The sequence below is a fragment of the Phyllostomus discolor genome, chromosome X (genome assembly GCF_004126475.2).
Source record: "Phyllostomus discolor isolate MPI-MPIP mPhyDis1 chromosome X, mPhyDis1.pri.v3, whole genome shotgun sequence".
Lineage (NCBI taxonomy): Eukaryota > Metazoa > Chordata > Mammalia > Chiroptera > Phyllostomidae > Phyllostomus > Phyllostomus discolor.
The window spans coordinates 11,232,738-11,254,374 of NC_050198.1; the positions used below are offsets into that span (position 1 = coordinate 11,232,738).

At 42.0% G+C, this 21,637-nt stretch overlaps 1 protein-coding gene across 2 annotated transcripts in view; it reads left to right on the plus strand.

Annotated features, from left to right (window-relative positions):
- Positions 1-1,539: 1,539 nt before the first annotated feature.
- PDK3 (pyruvate dehydrogenase kinase 3) overlaps positions 1,540-21,637 on the plus strand; it is a 57,294-nt gene continuing 37,196 nt past the window's right edge. For both annotated transcript variants that reach the window (XM_028522673.2, XM_028522674.2), the window contains exons 1-2: positions 1,540-1,862; positions 21,358-21,499. In XM_028522673.2, the coding sequence (XP_028378474.1) occupies positions 1,757-1,862; positions 21,358-21,499 (248 nt within the window). In that variant the 5' untranslated portion in view covers positions 1,540-1,756. The remainder of the gene's footprint in view (positions 1,863-21,357; positions 21,500-21,637) is intronic.

Here is a 21,637-nt window from a genome sequence, read left to right on the forward strand (position 1 = left end):
TGTTAGTATGTTTCTTTTAGGCTTTGGTTTGGATGGAAAGGACCTGGTCGTCTGTATACGGTACCACCACCAAGATGACTTGAAAATCTAGAAGTGGGGACGACCATTACTGTTTTTGAGTGTATGTATTACTGTTCTTTAAGTTCAGAATAGAGATACAATTGAATTGGATGCATACCCATTGAAGGCACAAAAGCTAAGTATCAGTAGCTACACACCAAATAATCTTATTCACTGAGAAAACCAGTCCAATCAGAGCAAAGGAGTGGTTTCTAGCTAGGGTTTTACCTTTCCTTAGAGAACATCCTGCCTTTCATTTTAGTTATTTACATGCTGCAAAAAAATAAAATAAGGTTTGATAGAAATGGTTAAAGCAAGCGGTACTTCATATATTCACATTAGGAAATAATGATTTCATATACTGAATCCTGAGTTCAAGTTCACTCTTATGTAGACAATACCAACACACAGTGTAAGCATGGACTTTTTGTCCCCAAGTAGTGGTGCTGGTGGTGGGGAAGCAAGAAACAGTCCTATGGTAGTGGCATTGATAAAGGGGTATAAGACATAGTGCCAATGACCTTAAATTTTACCGTTTCCAGTGGTAGTGGGGATGGGAGCATGAAACAGTCAGTGACCTTACCATTAATCGTGCCCGTGGTGTTAGGGAGAGTGCACAGGGGGTTGTGGGAAGGAGGCACAAAACGAAATGTCAGTGACCTTAAATTCGATCCTGTCCAATGGTGGTGGTGGGTGGGTGGAACAGAGTCAATAACTTAACAATTAATTTTGTCTAAAGGTGTTGGCCCAGGTGGGAGGGAGGTGGTGGTTGGGGAACAGGGGTCACGGGCCACGAAGCAGAATTGATGACGTAAGAATCCTGTCTAAAGGTGTTGGTGAGAGTGGAAGTGAGAGGGTGAGGTGGGGGGGGGGGCCGGGGAGGGCAGGACACAAGTCAGTGATGTTACAATGAATTCCGTCCAAGAGTGAGGGGTGGGCACAAAATAGACCCAGTGATTTCATTTGATCCTGCCCAAAGGTGGTGGTGGTGGTGGTGGGCGACGGGACGGCATGAAACAGCCACTATGGTTAAGTGGCAAACAGAACCTAAAAATCAAAGCGTCAAGACGTACGGAACACCTTGAAGCACAACAGCAGGCCTCCAGGGAAGGCCTCCTGGAAGAGGTGCCATCGGTGGAGAGAGGCCTGGAGCAGCATTTAGGATCAGATTCTTTACGTGCCTCCAGGCCTCCTCCCAGCCCCTCTCAACCTCAGCTACCTTTCTGCCACCGAGGACCTAGTCGGAGGCCGGACCTGAGGTACTAGCCCTCGCTTGCCCGGACCTGGAGCCAGAGAGGAAGGAACCGGCGCCCCACCACAGAAGAAAGCGAAGGCCACGGCAGCCAATCAGTGGGCGGCGCGTGCGGCCTTGCGCCCCTCGCGCCCCTCGCGCCCCTCGCGCTCCCGCTACCCCGCTTCCTGCTCCCCTCAGGCGCCCGCGTACGTGCAGCCGCTGGCCCCGCCCCAGGGGCGGGGCCTGGGGTATCCGAGGTGGGCCGGCGGGGGCCAGGGAGGTGCTGCTGCCTCCGCTGCTGCCGCTGCCGCTGCCACTGCGGCGGCTGCGCCCGCGGCACCGAGGACGAGGCTGAGGCCGGGGTGCGCGCTTGGCTAACGTGCCGAATCCACGCCTCTCGGTTGCACCGGCCCCTGCGGACGCCTGCGTGTCTCGGCTGGTGTGTGTGCTGCCCCGGCGAGGATGCGGCTGTTCCGGTGCCTTCTGAAGCAGCCGGTGCCCAAGCAGATTGAGCGCTACTCGCGCTTCTCGCCATCACCGCTCTCCATCAAGCAGTTCCTGGACTTCGGTGAGTGCAGGGCCCCGGGCCCCCATGGTCCCCACGGTTCCAATGGCCCTGGGGTGCGGGACGCTGTCTTCCTGGCCCTCCACCATCGCGGGTCTCCGCAGCTTTAGGGTAAAGTCGTGGGAACCGCGGGCAGGGCTCCGGGCTGTCCAGGGACTCTCTTGGGGACTCTGATTTCGGGGCGCGCAGGGACAAGGCCTTATACCCATACCGGTCGGGGGCCTACCCGTAGACACAGAACCTCATCCCGAATGGGACTCCCCAGACGTGCATGTTAAGCTTCAAATCTACTTGACACAGACCTCCCCGCCCTTAAAACTTCCCAGCAGAATGTGGGTGGCTTTTTCACGTTTTTATTTTTAGATTCTTTCTTTGGTTGGTTAAGAGCTGTTTAGAAACACCTTGAGGTCGTATAAATTATGCAACGGCATTTTGTTCCTTTTCTGTTTTAAGGTTCTCTAGGGTGGCCGGAGCTGCAGGACTCGAACTGCGTTATCTTCTTAGTGTTATGTTAAAATAGTTAGAGGCCTGTGCTGTTTAAGCCTTCGATGCTGGGGAAGAGGGTATGTGTGGGCTCTCAGCATAAGAGCAGGGTTTGATACAACCCCGGCCTCGGTGCTAGCACCTTTGCTCGCACCTCAACTTTTGTGTCCCACCCACCTTCTCCCATGTTGAGTGGGCTGGGCTGGTGGGCAGCTCCCACGGATTGAGGTGGGAGTACAGCGGACCGGGCGCCCAGCCTGCCTGAGGCCTAGCTGAGATGGGGCTAGATTCCACTACCTTATGTTAATTGGATCATGTTTCTCCAGAGTGGTGCCTTTTCAACCTCTGAGTGAATACTCCTAATTACTGAATGCAAGAGAGCTGGTTGTGGAATAACTAAAGTCAACCAAAAGTGCTCACCCAGGTATCAGAATGGAACTCGGCATCCTTGAAGGAAAATAAAATAGAGCAGCAAAGATGTTCTAAGCTCCCAAGGGAAAATAGCCTATTGTTTATGTCTATTCATTTCATGAATTTTATGTAAATGTGAAGGAGTAGTCTCAGGTGGATATAAAAACTGAAGTGTGGAATAGGTAGAACACTTGAGGAAGACCCAATATGCAGAATGTGATGTCCATACTGAAGTTGGAATGGGAAGAGAGGAATAGGGTGACGTGGAAACCAGATTAAATTTTAAGAAACCAGTTTGCCAGAGAATGATGAGGAAAATCGAAGTTGCATCTTAAACTTCACTCCCCAAAGCTTTCCAGTAGTTTTATTCTACCATCTCTGACCACTTGTGAGAACTGCAGAGGTTTGAGGCAGCTACTGACTTCAGAGTTTAGAAAGAGAATGTCACTGTTGCTATAAATAGCAGGTTTGCCTTTTCTAATTTATGGTTTAGAGAAGATTCTGAAGGTATCATCCTGTCATTAGGATAAACTGAGCCAGGCTAATTCACAATAAAGAGCAAAAGGAACGCAGAAACTCCCAACTCCTAATTGCTTGGCGAAATTTCGCCACATTTATTTCTATAACAGCTAGTGTCTACCCGTGTTAATAGGTGTCTTGGCAAGGACAGTACAGTATTTGAGTAGGAACACCATGGTGGAGGATAGTGTTATTGTGGAAAACCCCTGGGACTAGTATCTGGAAACGTTCTAATTCTTGCTCTGCCACTATAGTCCTCAAGAATGTGGCCTTGGCTAAGTGACTGAACCTCACCAGGGTTCACTTTCCTCATCAATAAAATGTGAGGATTCTATCAGGTAATCTCTAAAGCACAGCTCCAAAACTCTCTGATTCTAATTTCAAAGGAAAAGGGATGAGCTTTTTAGAAGAAAATGACCAAATCTTTTCCTAGACATTTCCCATAAAAGACCTCTGACCTGTTTTTGGGAGGGTGGAGGGTTACACTAATCCAGGGTAATGGAAGAAGCATAATAATTGAAATCTTTTCCTAGGAGGGAGTCTCACAGAAGAGCTGTATAGAATTGTAGTGGAATTTCTTAGAAACTACAAGCTTGTTTGTAATAATACCCAGAGATGAATTGGGTGGTCAGAAGTCTAGCCATTGATGAGAACTAGAAGAAGACAGTTGTCATACAAAGGCTGGCTCAGCTAATACTTTTCTCTTAGTTCTTCTGGCTCCTGATACAAGTTCCGTTTGGGCAAGTGATGTGGGAGTTTTATAATTTAGAATGGGTGTGGGGGCATTTTTATGGTGAGGAGGAAGAAGAATAAAGAGGCTTTCTGCCAGTATGTGATTAGAGAAAACTGCAGGGGAGGACCACCTCAAGTTCTTCAAGGACTCGGAAGTGGGGAGCAAGTGAGTCAGCAGGGTGGGGACAGTGGCAGGCTCCTGGGTATATGCTGGCTCCAGAAGGAGCAGCTGAATTGGCCCCAGTTCGATATATTTTAAAAGACATGTGGCTCAAATGAAATAGATGCGTGAACCATGTTGACCCACAGGCTGCCACCATGTAAACTCAAAGACCTTCTCCTTGGCTACTTTACAAATGGGACATCAATTTTTAACTAGAGTAACTGGACAAGGACCAGAAAAAGGATATATACGGAATTTTATGCTTCTGTATTTGTTAGAACCATGTCAACAAATACATTGTAGTTTCTGTGGCCCCTGGAACAGCTTGATTAGACTTTGGCTCTTTTTTTAATGGAAGATTTTAAGCATATATACAAGTAGAGAGTGTACCCCTTACTTAAGACTGAAGACCAAAACTGGTTGTTACTTCAGAAGCAGTGCTCTTATTTTTTTAAATTAAATGTATTGGGATGACACTGGTTGACACTTGTATGATCTTATTAAGCAGTGCTTATATTTTAAAGGACTCTTTCTCAGTCTCAGCACTCTTTTTTAAAAAGTTTATTTATTTTGCAACAGAAAGAGTGGGAGAGAAATATCAATGTGGGGCTGCCTCTCAAGTGTCCCCTACTGGGGACCTGGCCTACAACCCAGGCATGTGCCCTGACTGGGAATCGAACTGGTGACCCTTGGTTCGCAGGCCGGCGCTCAATCCACTGTCAGTCTCAGCACTCGTGCCATTTTAGGGCCAGTCACTGTTGTGGGGGTGCTGTACTATGCGTGTACTGAAGTAGCATGCCTGGCCTCTACCCACTGGATGCCAGTAGTAACACTCCTCCCCCAAAGTTGTGACAACCAAACAGGTCTCCTGAAGTGCCATGCCCCCTGGGGGAGGCAAAATCCCCCCCTGTTGAAGACCACCGCTGTGAAGTATTTCGATCAGTGGTTTGCATGCCTGAGCCCATCACCTCAACTTCTAATATAAATGGTCTGGGAACGGGGTGCTGGGTATTGGTATTTTTAGAAGATGCCCAGGTTCTAAAGCATAACCAGGGTTGAAAACCACTAATTCGATGGTTTGGATCTAGAGTACTGTCTGTCTTTCATCTGTGTGCCCTTTTTCTCTATGCTCTTTAAAATGAGAAGGGTTTCTTGAACTCAACCTTTACTTGAAACGTGGGCTTCCGCACAGCAAAGGGTAGCAAGAATAGCAAGCGGTCTAAATGGAGCATGAGTTTATAATGGCAATAGTGCCTTCTAAAGGGTGGGATTTTGAAAAGTGAAATTTTCTTTTTGGTCTGAGATTATAGTCACACGCTTCCCAATTCAAAAGGTTCTGAAGGACATAGGCAGAAAAGTCAGTTTCCAACTTTTGTTTACTAACCTCCCTGTTTTTGCATCAACAGCAGCTTATGTTTTTGTCTGTACCTTGCTTTTTAAAACTTAATAACTTAGCTTTCCAGAGCTGTATCGGCAAACTTTTTTTCTTTTTTATGGCTTCTGAGAATTTATTTCTATGAGTGTGCTATATAACTCATTAACTAACTCCCTGTTGATGGTTAGGAGGTCGTTCTGAATCATTGCTATGACAAGCAGTACTATAATGAATTACTGTGCTTGTATGTATATATATGACAAATTCCTAAATGTAGGATTACTACATCAAAGGGCATGTGCATTTGAAATTTCTTTTAAATTTTTAAAAGATTTTTTAAAATTTATTTTTAGAGAGGGAAGGGAAGGAGCGGGGGGAGAGGGAGAGAGGGAGAGAGGGAAACATCAATGTGCAGTTGCTGGGGGCCATGGCCTGCAACCCAGGCATGTGCCCTGACTGGGAATCGAACCTGCAATGCTTTGGTTCGCAGCCTGTGCTCAATCCACTGAGCTACGCCAGCCAGGGCTGCATTTGAATTTTGATAAACATTGTTAATCTGCTTTCCATAGAGGTTGTGTGTTTATCCTCACTGGAAGTTTGAGTGGGCCTATTTTGTTACACATTCACCCCATTTTTGTCAAACTTTGGATTAGTGAAAAATGGTATCTAGATGGCATTATTTCTCCAGGAGTAAACAGTTATTTACTTCAGCTTTTTTTTTTTTATGGAAGATTTTAAGCATACAGAGAAGTAGAGAGTATAGGATGATGAATTCCCAGGTTCATTATATTGCTATCCACGTGCTGGTTGGTTGTCTGTAGATGTGTGTATGAGCAGTGTGGTAGACTTTCTTATTAATGTCATGTCTGTTTTAGAAAGAAATATTTTTCTATATTAAGACCAACTGATCCTTCAAATTATGTGTTCTTTAAAGATTTGTTAGAATACCCCATGAAACCTTTTAAACCTAGTGTATTTTGGAGGCTCTTGTTGTTTGACAACTTTGGGAATTGATCTGTATAGCTTTCCTGTTTCTTCTGGAGTCCATTTTGATATATTTCTCTAGAAAATGACCCTAGTCATTGAGATTTAACGTGAATTTGCATAGCTGAGATAGTAGTCTCTTATCAGCCTTAATCTTCTCTGTGGCTCTTTCCTTTCTGTTTCTTTTGTATTTGTTCTCTCCCCTTTCTTGACTCGATTAGATGGTGGTTTATAGCAACGATTTTCAACCCGTGTGCCCCAATAATTTTCAAAACATGCAGTCCCTGAAGACAACAACTAACACAATGATAGCCGTCTGGTGGGAATGAATCAAAATTATACCTATTTTTTTGTTGTTGGATTGGCAAAAATGTATTTTTTGGTGTGCTGCAGAATTTTAGTAATTGGTTTAAGTGTGCCATGAGATGAAAAAGGTTGAAAATTGCTGGTTTATATGATTGGATTCATTTATTAGTTTTATGACTTTGGTTCATTTGACTTTCTTTTCTGCTTTGCTGTTTATTTCAGTATGTAGGGCTACAGTTTTGTAACCCTAATTTTCTTTATGTTTACTTCTGCTGCACTGTGATCAGAAGATGTTATCTGAATCATTATTTAATTTATTAATGTTTATTTCATAGTCTAATATTTGGTCATTTCTTGTGAACGTTCTTTGGTCAGCAAAAAGGTTACACTCTTTTCTCAGGTTACAGAGTTTGCTATGTCAAATCTACCATATTAATTATGTTATTGAAGTTTTCTCTACTTTTACTTTTTCAAATCTACTTGCTGTGTCATGGTATAAAAGAAGGTCAAGTCTCCTAATAATATGATTCTGTTTCTTTATATGTTGCCTATGGTTTTTGCTTTATGTCTGTCGATGCTATGTTTGCTGCTTAGATATTGTTACCTGTCGTGTCCTCGTTGTGAGATATACCATTTAGTGACAGAGTGCTGTCCTTTCACCAGTCTAATGCTTTTTGGCCTGGATTCAAGCATATTTGACATTAAGATCTAGAACTCGATTGTCCTCTTGTTGATACTTTCTGGTAGAGCATTGCCATCCTTTTATTTTCAGAATTACTTTGCTTACCTGTTACCTTGAATTGTATAAAGTTAGGTTTGCTTTGTGAATCAGACTTTTGCTTTTATGTGGGTAAGTGTAATCATTTTATGTTTACACATATGACAGATCTGCCATCTGTTAAGATAAACATCTATAATTTTCTTTTGCTTTCTGTTTTTAATACCTCAATTTTCTACTACATTGTATATCTTATTTGCCTTATTATATTTCTTTTAATAATTAGGCATGAATTTTTGGTTCCAGTGATTGACTTCATAATTATTTCTTTATTTCTTTAGCCTTCTGTGTCCACTATGGTCAGCTCCAGCCACTTGAGCCTATTGAGCTCCTGAAATGCGACTGGTGTGGCTAAGAAACTGAATTGATTTAATTGTCATTTAAATGTAAAATTGATACTTAAATCAGTTAATTGGAAAACTTTTAAGTGTGTTTGGAACAATTTGGATATGTGAATCTACCTTAACTCTTGATGAAATCTATTATATCAATAATTTCAGTAATATCAATAAATATTAGGTCCATAATTTCTGATAGAAATTTAGCTTATACTTGAGAGTGCAAGAATAAAATATACACTGGATTTCATAAACTTTTTATGTTAAAATAGTCAAATATCGCAATTATTTTTGTATTAATTTCCCATTGAACTAATTATCTTTTGGATATGTTAGAATAAAGAAAAATTTAAGATTTTTAGCTCTTTTTATGTTAACATGGCTCCTAGCAAGTTTAAAATTACACATGTGGCTCATGTTATATTGCTATTGGACAGTGAGGCTTCAGATAATATATATATTTATTAGGAGTAATAGGAACATAACATTTTAATGGTCAGAATAAACATTGATTGATTGATTTTATTTCTCAATATAACTTTTTCTTTTTTCCCCTGAAACCTGTTACTCTCAGGATTTTGGGACCAATCAGGAGTTGATGTTATGGTAGTTCTTTGTTATATTGGCAAAAGTTTGAGGTCTTTTTATTAAGTAATTGTTATGAATTAAAAGTTCTCTTAGTGCCCTGGCTGGTGTAGCTCAGTGGATTGAGTGCTGGCCTACAAACCAAAGAGTCACTGGTTTGATTCCCAGTCAGGGCCCATGCCTGGGTTGTGGGCCAGGTCCCCGGGGGGGGGGGGACATGAGAGACAACCAGACATTGATATTTCTCTCCCTCTGTTTCTCCTTCCCTCCCCCTCTCTCTAAAAATAAATACATAAAACAGTTTTTAAAATTCTCTCAGTGATATAAGAAGAACTTGGGCTGTTTTGACAAAATAAAATAGAACCTTCTGAATCTTGAGTGAGTTCATAGGAACTGATTCACATTTGCATTCAGACTTGCTTTTCATCATTCAGTTTTGCCCTGTCCTTCCGGTTCCTTCATTAATCACTTTTATGCCTCCCTGCAGACTTACTTCTACTTGTTTTATTTTCCAATTCCTTTGCACTTGTGTTTTGTGTAGCCACACTTTTTATACTAAAGGTATTTGCACCTGGCTTCTGTTATTTTATTCTAAACTGTTTCTTTGCAGAGGGCAGGCCCTTGCTTCCTTGTAACCTGTCAGAGCCTCCTCCTCTCACCGCCTCCTCCTGTCACAGCCTCCTCCTCTCACAGCCTCCTAGGATGTTTTGCTCTCTGCACAGAGCGTGCGATAAATAAATAGCAATTACTGACTCCATACAAAGATTATTAAACATTCTGTCACCTTGAGTCAGTTGTTATGTAAGTTTAAACTTCTATAATGTCCCCACATTTAAATATAGAATCTCCCAAATGAAACCACCAGAAAGCAGGTTGTCTGCTAACTCCATTCTCCTTCCACAGAAAAGATTCCTACCAGAATCATACTGGTTCTGTGAGCCTCTGAGCCTTTAGCTATTAGAAGGCGGCAGATAGTTTCCTGGTTTTAGCTATTTTTGAGGTTTAGGGGCCTAGCCACCTCTGCTTTCCTTTAGAAAGTATTTTAAGATTCTGATATCCACTGAGAGGTTGACTTTGATTCCAAATGACTGCTCTTTGAAAGAAATGTCTTGGGTTTTTAAGTTATTATGTTCCTTAAAGCCAGGGTAGAACAGTGATTTTGTTTCTGAAGAAGATAAAAAATATTTGTATTTTGTTTTGTTTTAATTGTGTTAAGAAAAGGGAAAAACGGAAAAACAATCAGATTCTATTTCCAGGTATGTTTCTTTTGTACCTTTACCTGTATGCTCAAGACACACCTTTTCTGTAAGCAGTAGGGTTTTTCTGCTGTGAGGAGTTGCCAAGAATTAGACTAATCTGTTGGGAGACAGAGTGAGCTCCTCAGAATTAAAGGGGAAGAGAAAGATTTCATTTATAATAAAGATATCTAATGTGACTTACTGCATCTTGACCAGTATTTCAATACAAGGAAAGAATTGGCCTTTCAGGCCTTAATGATCTTGTAGGGCTGAATTTCAACATAGCCTGGTTTTATCAGACTCCAGGCACTAAAAGTGTGTAGCTCTGGCTTCCTTCCATGCATTTGTTTTATGAGCTTTTGAAAGGGAGACACAAACACACTGACCTAGTGATGACTGAGTGGTTTCCACCCATTAAGCATTGGGAAATTGATTAGACTGTTGGCAAGATTTGGGAAACCGTGGCCCTGGCTGGTGTGGCTCAGTGGATTGAGCACTGGCCTCCAAATCAGGGGGTCACCAGTTCGATTCCCAGTCAGGGCACATGCCTGGGTTGTTGGCTAGGTTTCCAGTGGGGGGTGCATGAGAGGCAACCACACATTGGTGTTTCTCTCTGTCTCCTTCTCCCTCCCTTCTTCCCCCCTCTCTAAAAATGAATAAAACTCTTTTAAAAAGATTTGGAAAACCTTGGTTTTGTTACTGGACGGGATCAGAAAATACCATCACTTTTACTTTTAAAAATATTGTATGTGCTTTTTATTGTTTTACTTCCATGATAATCTTGATTTCAGTTGAGCAAATCCTCTTGTTTTCTGAATACTGCTGTCTAAGAGAGGTTGTCAACTATAGCCTGAAGGCGAGCCACCTGTTTTTTGTTTTGTAATTAATAGATTTTATTTTTAAGGGCAGTTTGAGGCTCACAACAACATTTGGCAGAACAGGGAGTTCCCACATAACTCCCTTCCCCGGATACAGCCTCCTCCACCATCAGCATCCTTCACTAGTGTGGGACATTTGTTACAACTGCTGAGCCCGCATTGATCCGTTATTACCACCCATAGTCCATAGTTTACACTGGGATTCACTCTTTGGTACACTCTATGGGGTTTGGAAAACACCTGTTTTTGTAAATAAAGTTTTCTTGAAACACACAATCATGCACATTTGTTACATATTATCTGTGACTTCTTCCCCTCCACAACAGTAGTTGAGGAGTTGCCAGTAGAAATGGTTTGGTCCACAAAGCCAAAAGTGTTTACCAATTGGCCCTTTACAGAAAGTTTGTGACCTCTGGTCTGAGTGAATTCCATTCCCAGTTAAAGACGCTTGAAGTGATTGCTCTTAATTTGCATCTAAATGATAAAGCTCTGTTTCTCCCCTTGGCTAGTAACAGTAAACCTTGGCTATCAGGAGTGTGACTTTTGTGATACCTAAGACTTTTCCAGGTAATTGGCAGTTTACCTATGGGATATATGCCCCTGAGTGGAATTACCGTGTGAAAGGCTTGAGGAATTTTATAGCTTTAATCTACAGGGCTGTCCCCAAGGTTTTAAGTGAACCAGTTTCTCCACAGCCCTGCCAAAATGAGGTTTTAGGATTTTAATTGTGTAATAGGTGATATAGAAGCTGGAAGTTGTGTCCCCACCCCCCATGTGGGTTTATTTTCTGCATTTTGTTGTGTGTAAAATACCCTTGACCATTTAAGCTGGAACCTGGAGTTTTAATCATGAGTGTGAATTCCTTGTCTATCTGGCATAGTGAGCTATTGTGCTATGTAAATATTGTTTCCTACTGTGTTCCATTCTTCGGTAATTATCAAAGCATACAATTAAAGGCATTTGCAAAGAAAATCACCTATAATCCATCCATTTTTTTCTGCAATAGCCTTCCAGCTTTTGCCCATATATTTACACCGTTTAACACCAAAAGTTGGTTTCCTTTTTATTTAGCACACAGCCCAAGCTTTTATACACTCGATCATTTATAGTGCTTTACTTTATCCCTCTGGAATCGCTTGCTATTTCTGATGGGACTTTTTATCCAAGCCCAAGAAGAGCTATGAACAAAGAGCTATATGTCAAACTTTATGAATCCTATGAGTCCGTGCATGCTTTCCTGCTGTTACTACCTGTTTGTGTCATAGAGGTGGTTTCTGGGAATGTGTGAGGTCTTAACCAAATTGTCCTTTATCTAAAGTGTCCCTGGAGGCTTTCTGGATTGGAGACACAAATAGAAGAACAAGTGTAAATGTATGTGCTACTCTTTTTCTTGATTTCTTGATCCTTTTCTTGGCTGCTTACTCCTATAGGTGCTCTCTGGAGTTGTTCCGGATGTATATTATTAGGCAAAGTTGGTGTAGGAGAAACCCAAATCTTCTTTCTCCTCTTAGATTCATTCAGTGGGAACTTGAGCTTAGAGATCATCTGTCCGAAGTCCCCAATTTCACACATGGTAAAGTAGAAGCCCTGAGTAGTGAAGAGACTGCCCAAACCATCAGCTGGTTGTTGGCATAACATCTTGGCCACCTCTTCCAAAGTGAACCATATTTTTTTTTAGGAGGCAAAGCCACCCTACCTTTTCCACTATTGTATCTAGCGGACACAATAGTGGAAAGATGTAGCTGTAATTCTCACAACATCTGGGTGAAGTAGCTGTTTTCCATTTCTTGGATGAAGACGCTAAAACTTAGATGATTTAAGTACCTTGACTAAGCAAAGTTACGGGCAAAACCACAGTTAACATTCAGGTAGGTTGAGCTTTTAAACCTATGCATTTTCAATGAAATCTACCATTTCTTTCAATGTAATATATCATTGCCCCAGTGCAGTTCTTTCTAGCAGACAGTTTTAGTAATGCTGAGGTTTTGTCTGAGTTTGTTCTGTTACACAATGAGGAAATTGCATAATCTAATGGTCATCCAATGTTACCATTTTTTAACTATTAGATTAATACCTACTTATTTACTTACACTGAAACAATTCTTATTTTGAGGATCACCGCCATGCATTGTCTGTCTTATTGGCTCTGGGAATATGAGAAGCAGCCCATGTAGACTGTACTCAAATCTTGATTCCAGGTGCCTACCACCAGTGGAAGCTTGGGCTAACCACTACATTCCACTGACCTTGTCTGCAAAATGGAAATGATAGCATCTAATCATAGGCTTGTTACACTGCTGAAATTGAGAACTGTGTGGCACAATGCATGGCACATGGTAGGTGCTCTGCGTTTATTATGGGAAATTAGTGACACTGCATTTCCTGGATGAAATCAGCTTCCTGCTAAGAACAAACGCTGCATAGGGTGCTCTAAATCTCCAGTGTTAATCATCTCAAAGGTTGTTGGCTGAAGGTTTCAGCTATATAAACTGATCACTTTCCAAGAAACAGCACTTCCAGCTCATGTGTGCTTTGAGCATGAATGGCCTTGGATCCTTTACCTTCACTGTAATGGTTAACTTAACATTTTCCTCAGTTAACCTCCAAGATGAGTACACTGTGCTCTTTTACTTAACTGTCCCTGCCTCCATGACAACAAGACATCCTGTAACTCACCAATCCACCCTTAAGACTAGATCCCAGCCCTCTCTGGAATTAGTTTGATGTGGGTCTGTGTGGTGGTTTTGGTTACGATTGTTATTTACATGTTCTCGCTGGTCAAAGTTCTATTTGATATCAGTTTTGAGCACTCCCTGGCCGGACACACCATATTAACAGTCACCTTCCTATCTACCTTTTGGCTCTTCCCCTAACTCTAAGGATTTCAATACCTCTAACCAAATGGATAGCATGCAGTGATCCGCCCATAAGAGAAATTGACCATTACCAGCAAATGTTAGCTTGAACCACTGAATTTTATGTGCTATAGTAAGTTTATATGGAAACTTACTAGGTATTTTAATTTTCAGTTTTAATCAGTAAATATGAAATACCTGCAATGTGCCAGGTAGTGTGCTAACAGACTCTTCCATTTTCTGATGGATCCGGGGACCCACAGGATATAGAGCTCAGTGATTGGGGGCAGTGGCAGAGGGGTTGCCCATGCAGTGGGCACAGACTGTGGGCCCACAATGAAATCCATGTACAACTTGCTTTGGCCTTATCTGCCATTCCGAGGGGCAGGTTTCTCACTAGTCTGTTTATGGGCATATATATTTCAAAAGAGTAAACAAATGGGATTTCTAAAGAGGGGATCGAGTCACTAATGGACATCACTTACTTTCCCTTGGCACAGACATGTTCTTATGAGATTAGCATGTTCTTATGAGATTTTTGTATTTTTTAAAGAATAAAATGGCCCTAGTACATTAATTTTTAATTTTTAACTCTCACTATGCTTATTGACATGCTTATTGATTTTAGAGCAAAGGGAAGGGAGGGAAAGAAACGTCGCTCAGTTGCCTCTCTCGTGTGCACAGGACCGGGGATCGAACCCACAGTCTAGGCATGTGTTCTGACCAGGAATGAACCTATAACCTTTTGGTGTATGGGATGATGCTCCAAGCAACTGAGTCACATTGGCCAGGGCTCTAGTAGGTTTTTTCCCTTTAAATAACAGACTGGGTCTAGTTATAGGATGACCTTTTGTAGAAGACTGTTTTTCTTTAAAAGCGCTTCTTAACCACTGCGTATTTCACCATGTAAATATACAATACTATACTTTATTTTACTGTTCCCTTCTTGTTGGATATTTAGGTTGTTTACAGTGTCCCTTCCAAATCTTTTATTTGAAAACATTTCTGCTGTGCAGTATTCCATTGTGTAAATAAATGTACCATAGTTTTTTGATCCAGTCATTTAAGTGAAGTAAGCCAGATGGTGAAAGACAAATACCATAGCATCTTACCTATAAGTGGAACCTAATCAACACAACAAACAAGCAAGCAAAACAGAACCAGAGACATTGAAAGTAAGAACAATCTGACAGTAACCAGAGGGGAGGGGGAGGGGATAATGGAGGGAAGAAGGGGAAGGGTTGTCAAGGAACATGTGTAAAGGACCCGTGGACAAAGACAACAGGGGAGGGGGTTGAGGGCAGGAGGGAGGTGGGTGTGGGTGGGGTGGGGAAAGGTGGTGGCAGGAAAATGGAGACCACTGTAGTTGAACAACAATAATAAATAAAAAGGAAGGGAAAAGAAACATTTCTGACCTTAGGAAAAGGGGCAAAAACAATTCAGTTAGCATTCCTGTCTAGCACTTAGATTCACCAGTTAACTGCCATCCAGCAGGTCCTTGAATAATGTTTTATTATGATGTTGATGAGACACCACAGGAACCCAACTGTTGTCTATATCAGTTAAAATTGGTTTTGTTATCTGTCATTTTACCAAAAGTTGCAGAGCCTATCTATAACATTAAGTGAGGACTTAAACATATTTGCTTTTTATCTCCCCCCTCAACCCCATTCATTCTCCAGTGTGATGCAGATATCACGCTGGAGAATGAACCGGAAGTCTGCAAACAGAAGGGTCGCCCTCCACCCTGACCATCAGAACATTGTTAGGCCGGGCAGTTACCCCTAGGCACAGTAAAGGGCAAAAGGGAGGTTCTTCTCTAACAACCCTGAAGAAACTATTTAAGAAGGATTAGGAAAGCTGGCGTGGTGTTAGGACCTCCACCAAAAAGCCGTCTAAATCAGGTGTTCTGGGTGCTCACTTAGTCTTTAGGCTGCCTCACTCTGAAACATGACTGAATAAGCAAGTATCACCAGACAGCTGAGGGAAGCCCGCAGCGAGAAAGAAACTAAGATAAATAAATGGCCAAAAGAAAAAAATGACCCCAGACAAAACAAATTCAGGCAATAGAAGAATACTTCAAAGTATAATTTGAGAAATAAATCATCTTCAGTACCTCCTCATGAACATCTTAGGGCAGGTGTCATATCCCAAGGATAGCCATGATGATGCTTTTCTACGTTGTGCCTTTGCCAGCTCTCCATCAAGAGGGGGAGTCTGATTCCATCCCCCGGAGTCTGGGCAGGCTGTGGCAGCTTTGACCAGCTGACAATGGCATCTGAGGCTGGGACATAAAAGGCCATACAGCTTCCACCTTATTTATTGAACCCATACAAGAATCCATCTAGCCCAAGGCTGCCATGCTGTGAGGAAGCCCACGGAGAGGTTACCCAGCGGTGCTGGTGCTCCGGTCAGCAATGCTCGGAAGTAGGAAGCCTTCAGATACTTCCAGCACTGCCCCCCCACCATGGTCTAGTCACTTCTCTGGCATTGAGTTTTCCCAGCTGAGCTTCCAGGCTAGTCATCACTCCAGTGTGTCGTCTCAGTCCCTGACCCACAGCACCTGTGAGCATAATGAAACAGATGTCGGACCAAAAGAAGTTAGTGTAATCTCTGGGTGTTGTGGGGGCATTGAATGCCATAGGGAATGAGGTGAGCTCGCCAGTCTTTGGCTCTGAAGTTTCTGGTTCCCTGTTAGTAATAATGTTAGTAATAATGACAAGCTCCTGGTCTGGAGTGATGGCAGCCTCAAGTGTGGTACTCCCCCAGATCCGCTACCTATTTTGATCTCTTGAAATTCAGGAAGTTTTACCAAACAAAAGAAAACTGTTATAGTACTTCTGGAAATTTTAAAAGTATATGTGAAGCAAAAAAAAATAAATAAGGGATTCTTCTGAAGGATATTCACAATGATTTGATAGCTCTCCATTCACACTTCAGTTTGTTTCTTTGAAGGACTATTCAGTTAATCATTGTTTAGCCCTGGTAACTCTAAGAGTTAATTACTTATGATTTCAAAATTCAATGTTTTCAAAAGACTAGAATCTTATAACTGGAGAAAATTAAAAGAGCTGCCCTTAAAATGCTGTTTTTTTCTCCGTTATATTTTATCCATTTTAACATGGTTAATGGTAAAAATACATTGGAAACTCAAACATTTAATTGGCAGTATTTAGAGAAGGCAGTATTATCTGAATGAGCTGATCATGCTGTTGGATTTTGGTGCCTTGCTTGTAGTTTTTCTGTTTGTTGCTCTCATTTCCCACCCCCTGATTCCATTACTACTCCTCCCAAACCATCCCCCACCAGGTGTGAAAGCTGAAAGCTGTGGACACAGATAGGCTTCAAGTAATCCAAACAGGGGACTCTGCATTTGGCTGTGAAGTTTCACAGCCCTCTCTTTAATTATAAAATATATCATCAGTTCACTTCAATAAATGAAGAAATAATTAGGGTTTTTTTTTTTCCTGCTTCCTGTAACTTAGTTGAAAAGAGGATTAAAGATTCACCGGAAATACAGGCCACTGTGAAAACCAGATGTGAAGAATAAGCCTGAGGTATTATTCTTGCTCTCAGAAGGCTAGTCAAATGCTCCTTTCTTATGGTGACCATCAGGGGGAGGGCTCCCTGCATTAAATAGAAAGTCATTTGCGTTTCTATGTCTGATTCATTCTACATCTTGGTGAATGGAAAGCTATTTGGAACATTTCCAAGCTTAGCAAATCATACCTTTTGCAAATGTAGTAATTGTCTCCGACTTTTCAATGAAAGAGCAAAGTATGAAAAACAGAAAACTGAAGAGAATGAAAAAGGCCATTAAATTAGGAGGAAGCAGTGAAGAAAAATACACACAAGTCTATTAAAGCCAATGACTAATTTGTGTTCATTAAAGTCAGAATTTTTCTTGCCCCTCACCCACTCCTTCGTCATCCTCTGAACTGATGCTAGGGAATAATTTAATTGGTACATTTGAATAAGATAAAAGTATTTAGAGAAATGCAGAATAAACTAGAAAATCAAAATTAATGAATGTAGAAAAGCCACATAAGTGGGGAAAAAACAAAGTCAAATAACTGGAAAATAGTATGTCAGAAGACTTATAAAAACAGAACCCTTTTGAGAGGACATTCAACTAAAACCAAAAGGTTCTTTTTTTGTAAGTGTACTTTAAAAATGTTTATTGGAACCCTTTGGTGAAACTAAGTATCCAGCATTAACACACAGGATAAAATATTTTCAACATATGAGGAAAACCACTGAGAAGTTTTAAAAAAAATCAGGTAGTTCATATTTATTTTTAGGTTCACTAATTAACTATAAAAGACGTATCCCCTGTTTAAGCTGATGTATAATTAAGGTATCTGAGTACAAAGAAGTTTTCTCGAAAGCTAAATTAGAATGTAGGAGGCAAAACCTGACATTTTTCAGGTACTCTTTTTTAAAACTACAAATTTTGGAAAGTATTATCTATTCTCCAATAAATCATTGAGAAGCTACCATAGGTGAGGCTCTCTAATTGGTGCCACGGGGGGGATATATAGAGAGACAAATAAAATAAAGTTTCTTTCTACACTGGTTTATAAAAGACTGGTAATCCAAGAAGGCTAGCATAAATGCTTCCTGAAACTTGGTCACCGTAGGCCATGCCAAATGAGTGGTTGTGTTTTCTAGTTAGTGCAGAGTTGACCAATGTAAGCATCGATGCCTTTTATTTTAAAAATAAATCGAAGTGGATGCTGGGGACACAGAACATACTTTAATTCTTTTTAATCCTTTCTTAATTATGTAGAATCATCAAATGAGCACAGGCAGAGCACTGAGCCAGAATGCAGTCAGGTTCTCAGGGCTCAGAAAATACCAGGCCTTTTTGATCTGGCACATATGGCCTCAGGCTGTTTCATTTTATCGTCCTTGGCATTGTTAGTGGTTGCTATTTAATGAGCCCCTTCTTCTACATTTTAACAACTTGTTGATGCTAAATGTTGGCACTTTTTCACCCTCACCACAGCCTCTACAAAATAAGCGGTTTTAATTTTATTTATTTATTTTTAAAGATTTTATTTATTTACTTGCTTGCTTATTTATTAGAGAGAGGAGAAGGGAGGGAGAAAGAGAGGGACAGAAATATCAATGTGTGAGAGATCACATTGATGCCTCTCACACACCCCCTAACTGGGGATCTGGTCCAAAATTCAGGCATGTGCCCTGACTGGGAATTGAACTAGCAACCTTTTGGTTTGCAGGCCAGCACCCAGCCCACTGAGCCACACCTGCCAGGGCTGTTTTTATTTTATAGATGATGATATTGAGGTTTAGAAGTGTAATGACACTTATCCATGCTCATAAAGCTAGTGGGTACTGGAGTCAGGTTACAAACTCAAGTCTACTGCTAGCACTTAATCTTGGCTTTATTTTTCTGCAGGACCGCAGTCTCATATCTGAACTCTGATGTGTAACAAGCTCTAAAAATGGAAGTACTTTTTCATACCTTTGGTGGCAAAACATACCTTTGTGTGGTAAAAGCCTATCCAACCCGATTTGAGGTCATGGTCTTTATCCTGCTCTGTGTAAATGTGCACAGATTTCACTGCAGCTATGTTGTGTCTGTATAATAGATCATATTACACAATGGATGTACATAATCCTTTTTACTTTCCTAAAATCTGACAACCTTAATATTCCAAAACCATCTAGCCCTGAGGGTTTCCAGAACAGATGTGGACCTGGCCTCCCCTTGCCACCTGGCGCCTGCCAGCCCACTGTCATTTCTCATCGGTTCTCCCTCTTCACCCTACCCACGTGCTTCTAATTTGATGCTCCAGATATGCCATGGACATGGAAATGTAAGCATGTAAACTTCCCCTACCCAAAAAGTCAACTAATTTTTTCCTGAGTTCATACTGATACTCCCAGTTCTGATTCATCACCACAAGGTTCTTTCTTTTCTTCCCCATTCTCTAAGTTACTCTTCCTATGGAGACAATGTCAACTTTTTTTTTTTAACTTAAAAAAATTAAATTCCTTTTGGAGATCCAGAATGGTGGCAGAGTATGTGGAAGTAGCTATATTCACCTCCTCCCAGGACCAAACTAAACTTCCAATTAAGTTATAGAACAATCACCCTGAATACCGGCCAAAGACTAGCTGAAACAGAAGTCTTATAACCAAGGTTTTACAGAAGGAGCCATATAGGGAGTGGTAGGAAGGGTGGAGACATTGAAAGAGCTGGCCTGGCTCCCAAGGGTGGTAGCTGACATTGAGGAGGGATATCTCAGCTGCAGAGGTCCCCCCCAAGAAGCATAGGGTCTCAACCCCAAGCTGGGCTCTATAGCAGAGAGCACCAGAGCTGGGAAGAGGTACCCAGGTAACATCTGGACGTGAAAAGCATCAGGGACTCTCTCCCCAGGGAGAGGCAGAAGTCTGCTAGCAACACAGGTGCCCTCTTAAAAGGCCAGCACACAAAATCTTGTTCTCAGCTACTTACCCTGGGCTCCTACCAAGGTGGGGGCAGAGGAGACTAGAGTCTCATGGGGAAAGAGGTGAAGGGATAGCTGCCAGGATCCCTGTGCTGAGTCCCTGTCCCACACTGCAGACCCCATCTTTCTTGGATGGAACACTCCCCTCAATGGCATTGGTCTAGGGGAATGCAATAGCTCTACCCTGCTGACTCCCCGTGGCACCACCTTTGTCACACTGGGAAGAATGAGGAGAGTGTGGAGGAGTGGATTGTTAGGTGAGCTTCCCTGTCTCTCGGCCTGGGCCAGAGGTTGCCCATTTCTGAGCAACCTCTCCAGGGAATATGGCGTGGCAGGAAGGCCTATCCAGTGCGAGCAACTTGGGAGGGACCCATAAGTATCACAGAGGACAGAAGAGGGACTGATAGTTATTGAATACTTGCTCTTTGTCAGACTCCACACACATTGTCACAGTCTTGACAAAAACTGAAGTTTCATCCCACTTTACAGATAAAGGCAGCTGAAACCTAGAGAGGTTAAGAAACTTACCAATGGTGTCCCAACCCCAAAATGGAGGAGATGGGGCTGGAGCACATTTCTGTCCCCAAAGCTCATGTCCTTTCTGTCAGGTTTAGAGTAGGGCTGGGGGTTTTGGGGGAGGGTCAATCATGAATCCACTCAGGGAAGGGGCTCAGGTTTCCTCTTTCAGGTGGCCAGGTACCTTTTTCTTACTGTGTCCTGGTTAGGTAAATTTGATGCACAGCCAGCTCAGAGCAATCAACAGAAGAATCCCTGACATCTGTCTTTAGAGTCATGCAGTGTCTGGCCCTTTCAGACATGCCATGGTAGGTCACTCTGCTCCTGAGAGGACCTGTGGTCTGGTTTCTTTGGCGCATCCTGAGTCCTGTGTCTTGGTCAGAAATGGGGCCTGTGGCTGCTTCCCCGAGTGGCAGAGTGGTGCCCGAAGAAACACATTAGGCGAAAATCCTGGTACATAGCAGGTGAATATTTATGGAATGAATGGATCTGTTGCCTTCCAGAAACTCCTCTGAACAGGCATGGATTTGTATGTTCTCCTACTTTTGTGCTTGGCAGTTTTCCCACGGGGAAAACAAATTCAGATTATATCCCAGGTTCCTTTTAGATCGAAACTGGTGATGCTAGGAAGATATTTGTGTTAAGGGAAAAGAAACTGCTTTCAAGATGGCCTCTTGGAATAAATGTTCTTTTGCTATTCTAATTATTTCCTTAAGCTTGCTATTTCAGAGGATAAAAATTTAACTAGAGGTTGCTGGATTATTTAATTTTCTCTTCCCGACCAGTAACTGCTACCATGGGAGCATTCATTATTCCATCTGTTAGATTGTAAATCCTGGTACTTTTTTCATCTCTGAATAGGGAGAGACAATGCGTGTGAGAAAACTTCATACATGTTTCTACGGAAGGAGCTTCCTGTCCGCCTGGCTAACACCATGAGAGAAGTTAACCTTCTGCCAGATAATTTACTCAACCGCCCTTCGGTGGGATTGGTCCAGAGTTGGTAAGTACATGATGTGACATCAAAGGGGCCTTCCCATGATGCTCTGAACATTTGGCGTTGGGATCATTCTCCCTAAAACTGCACGCACTGCATGTGTGGGAATGAGTCACGTGGGATAATTGGGATTTCCAGGCAATG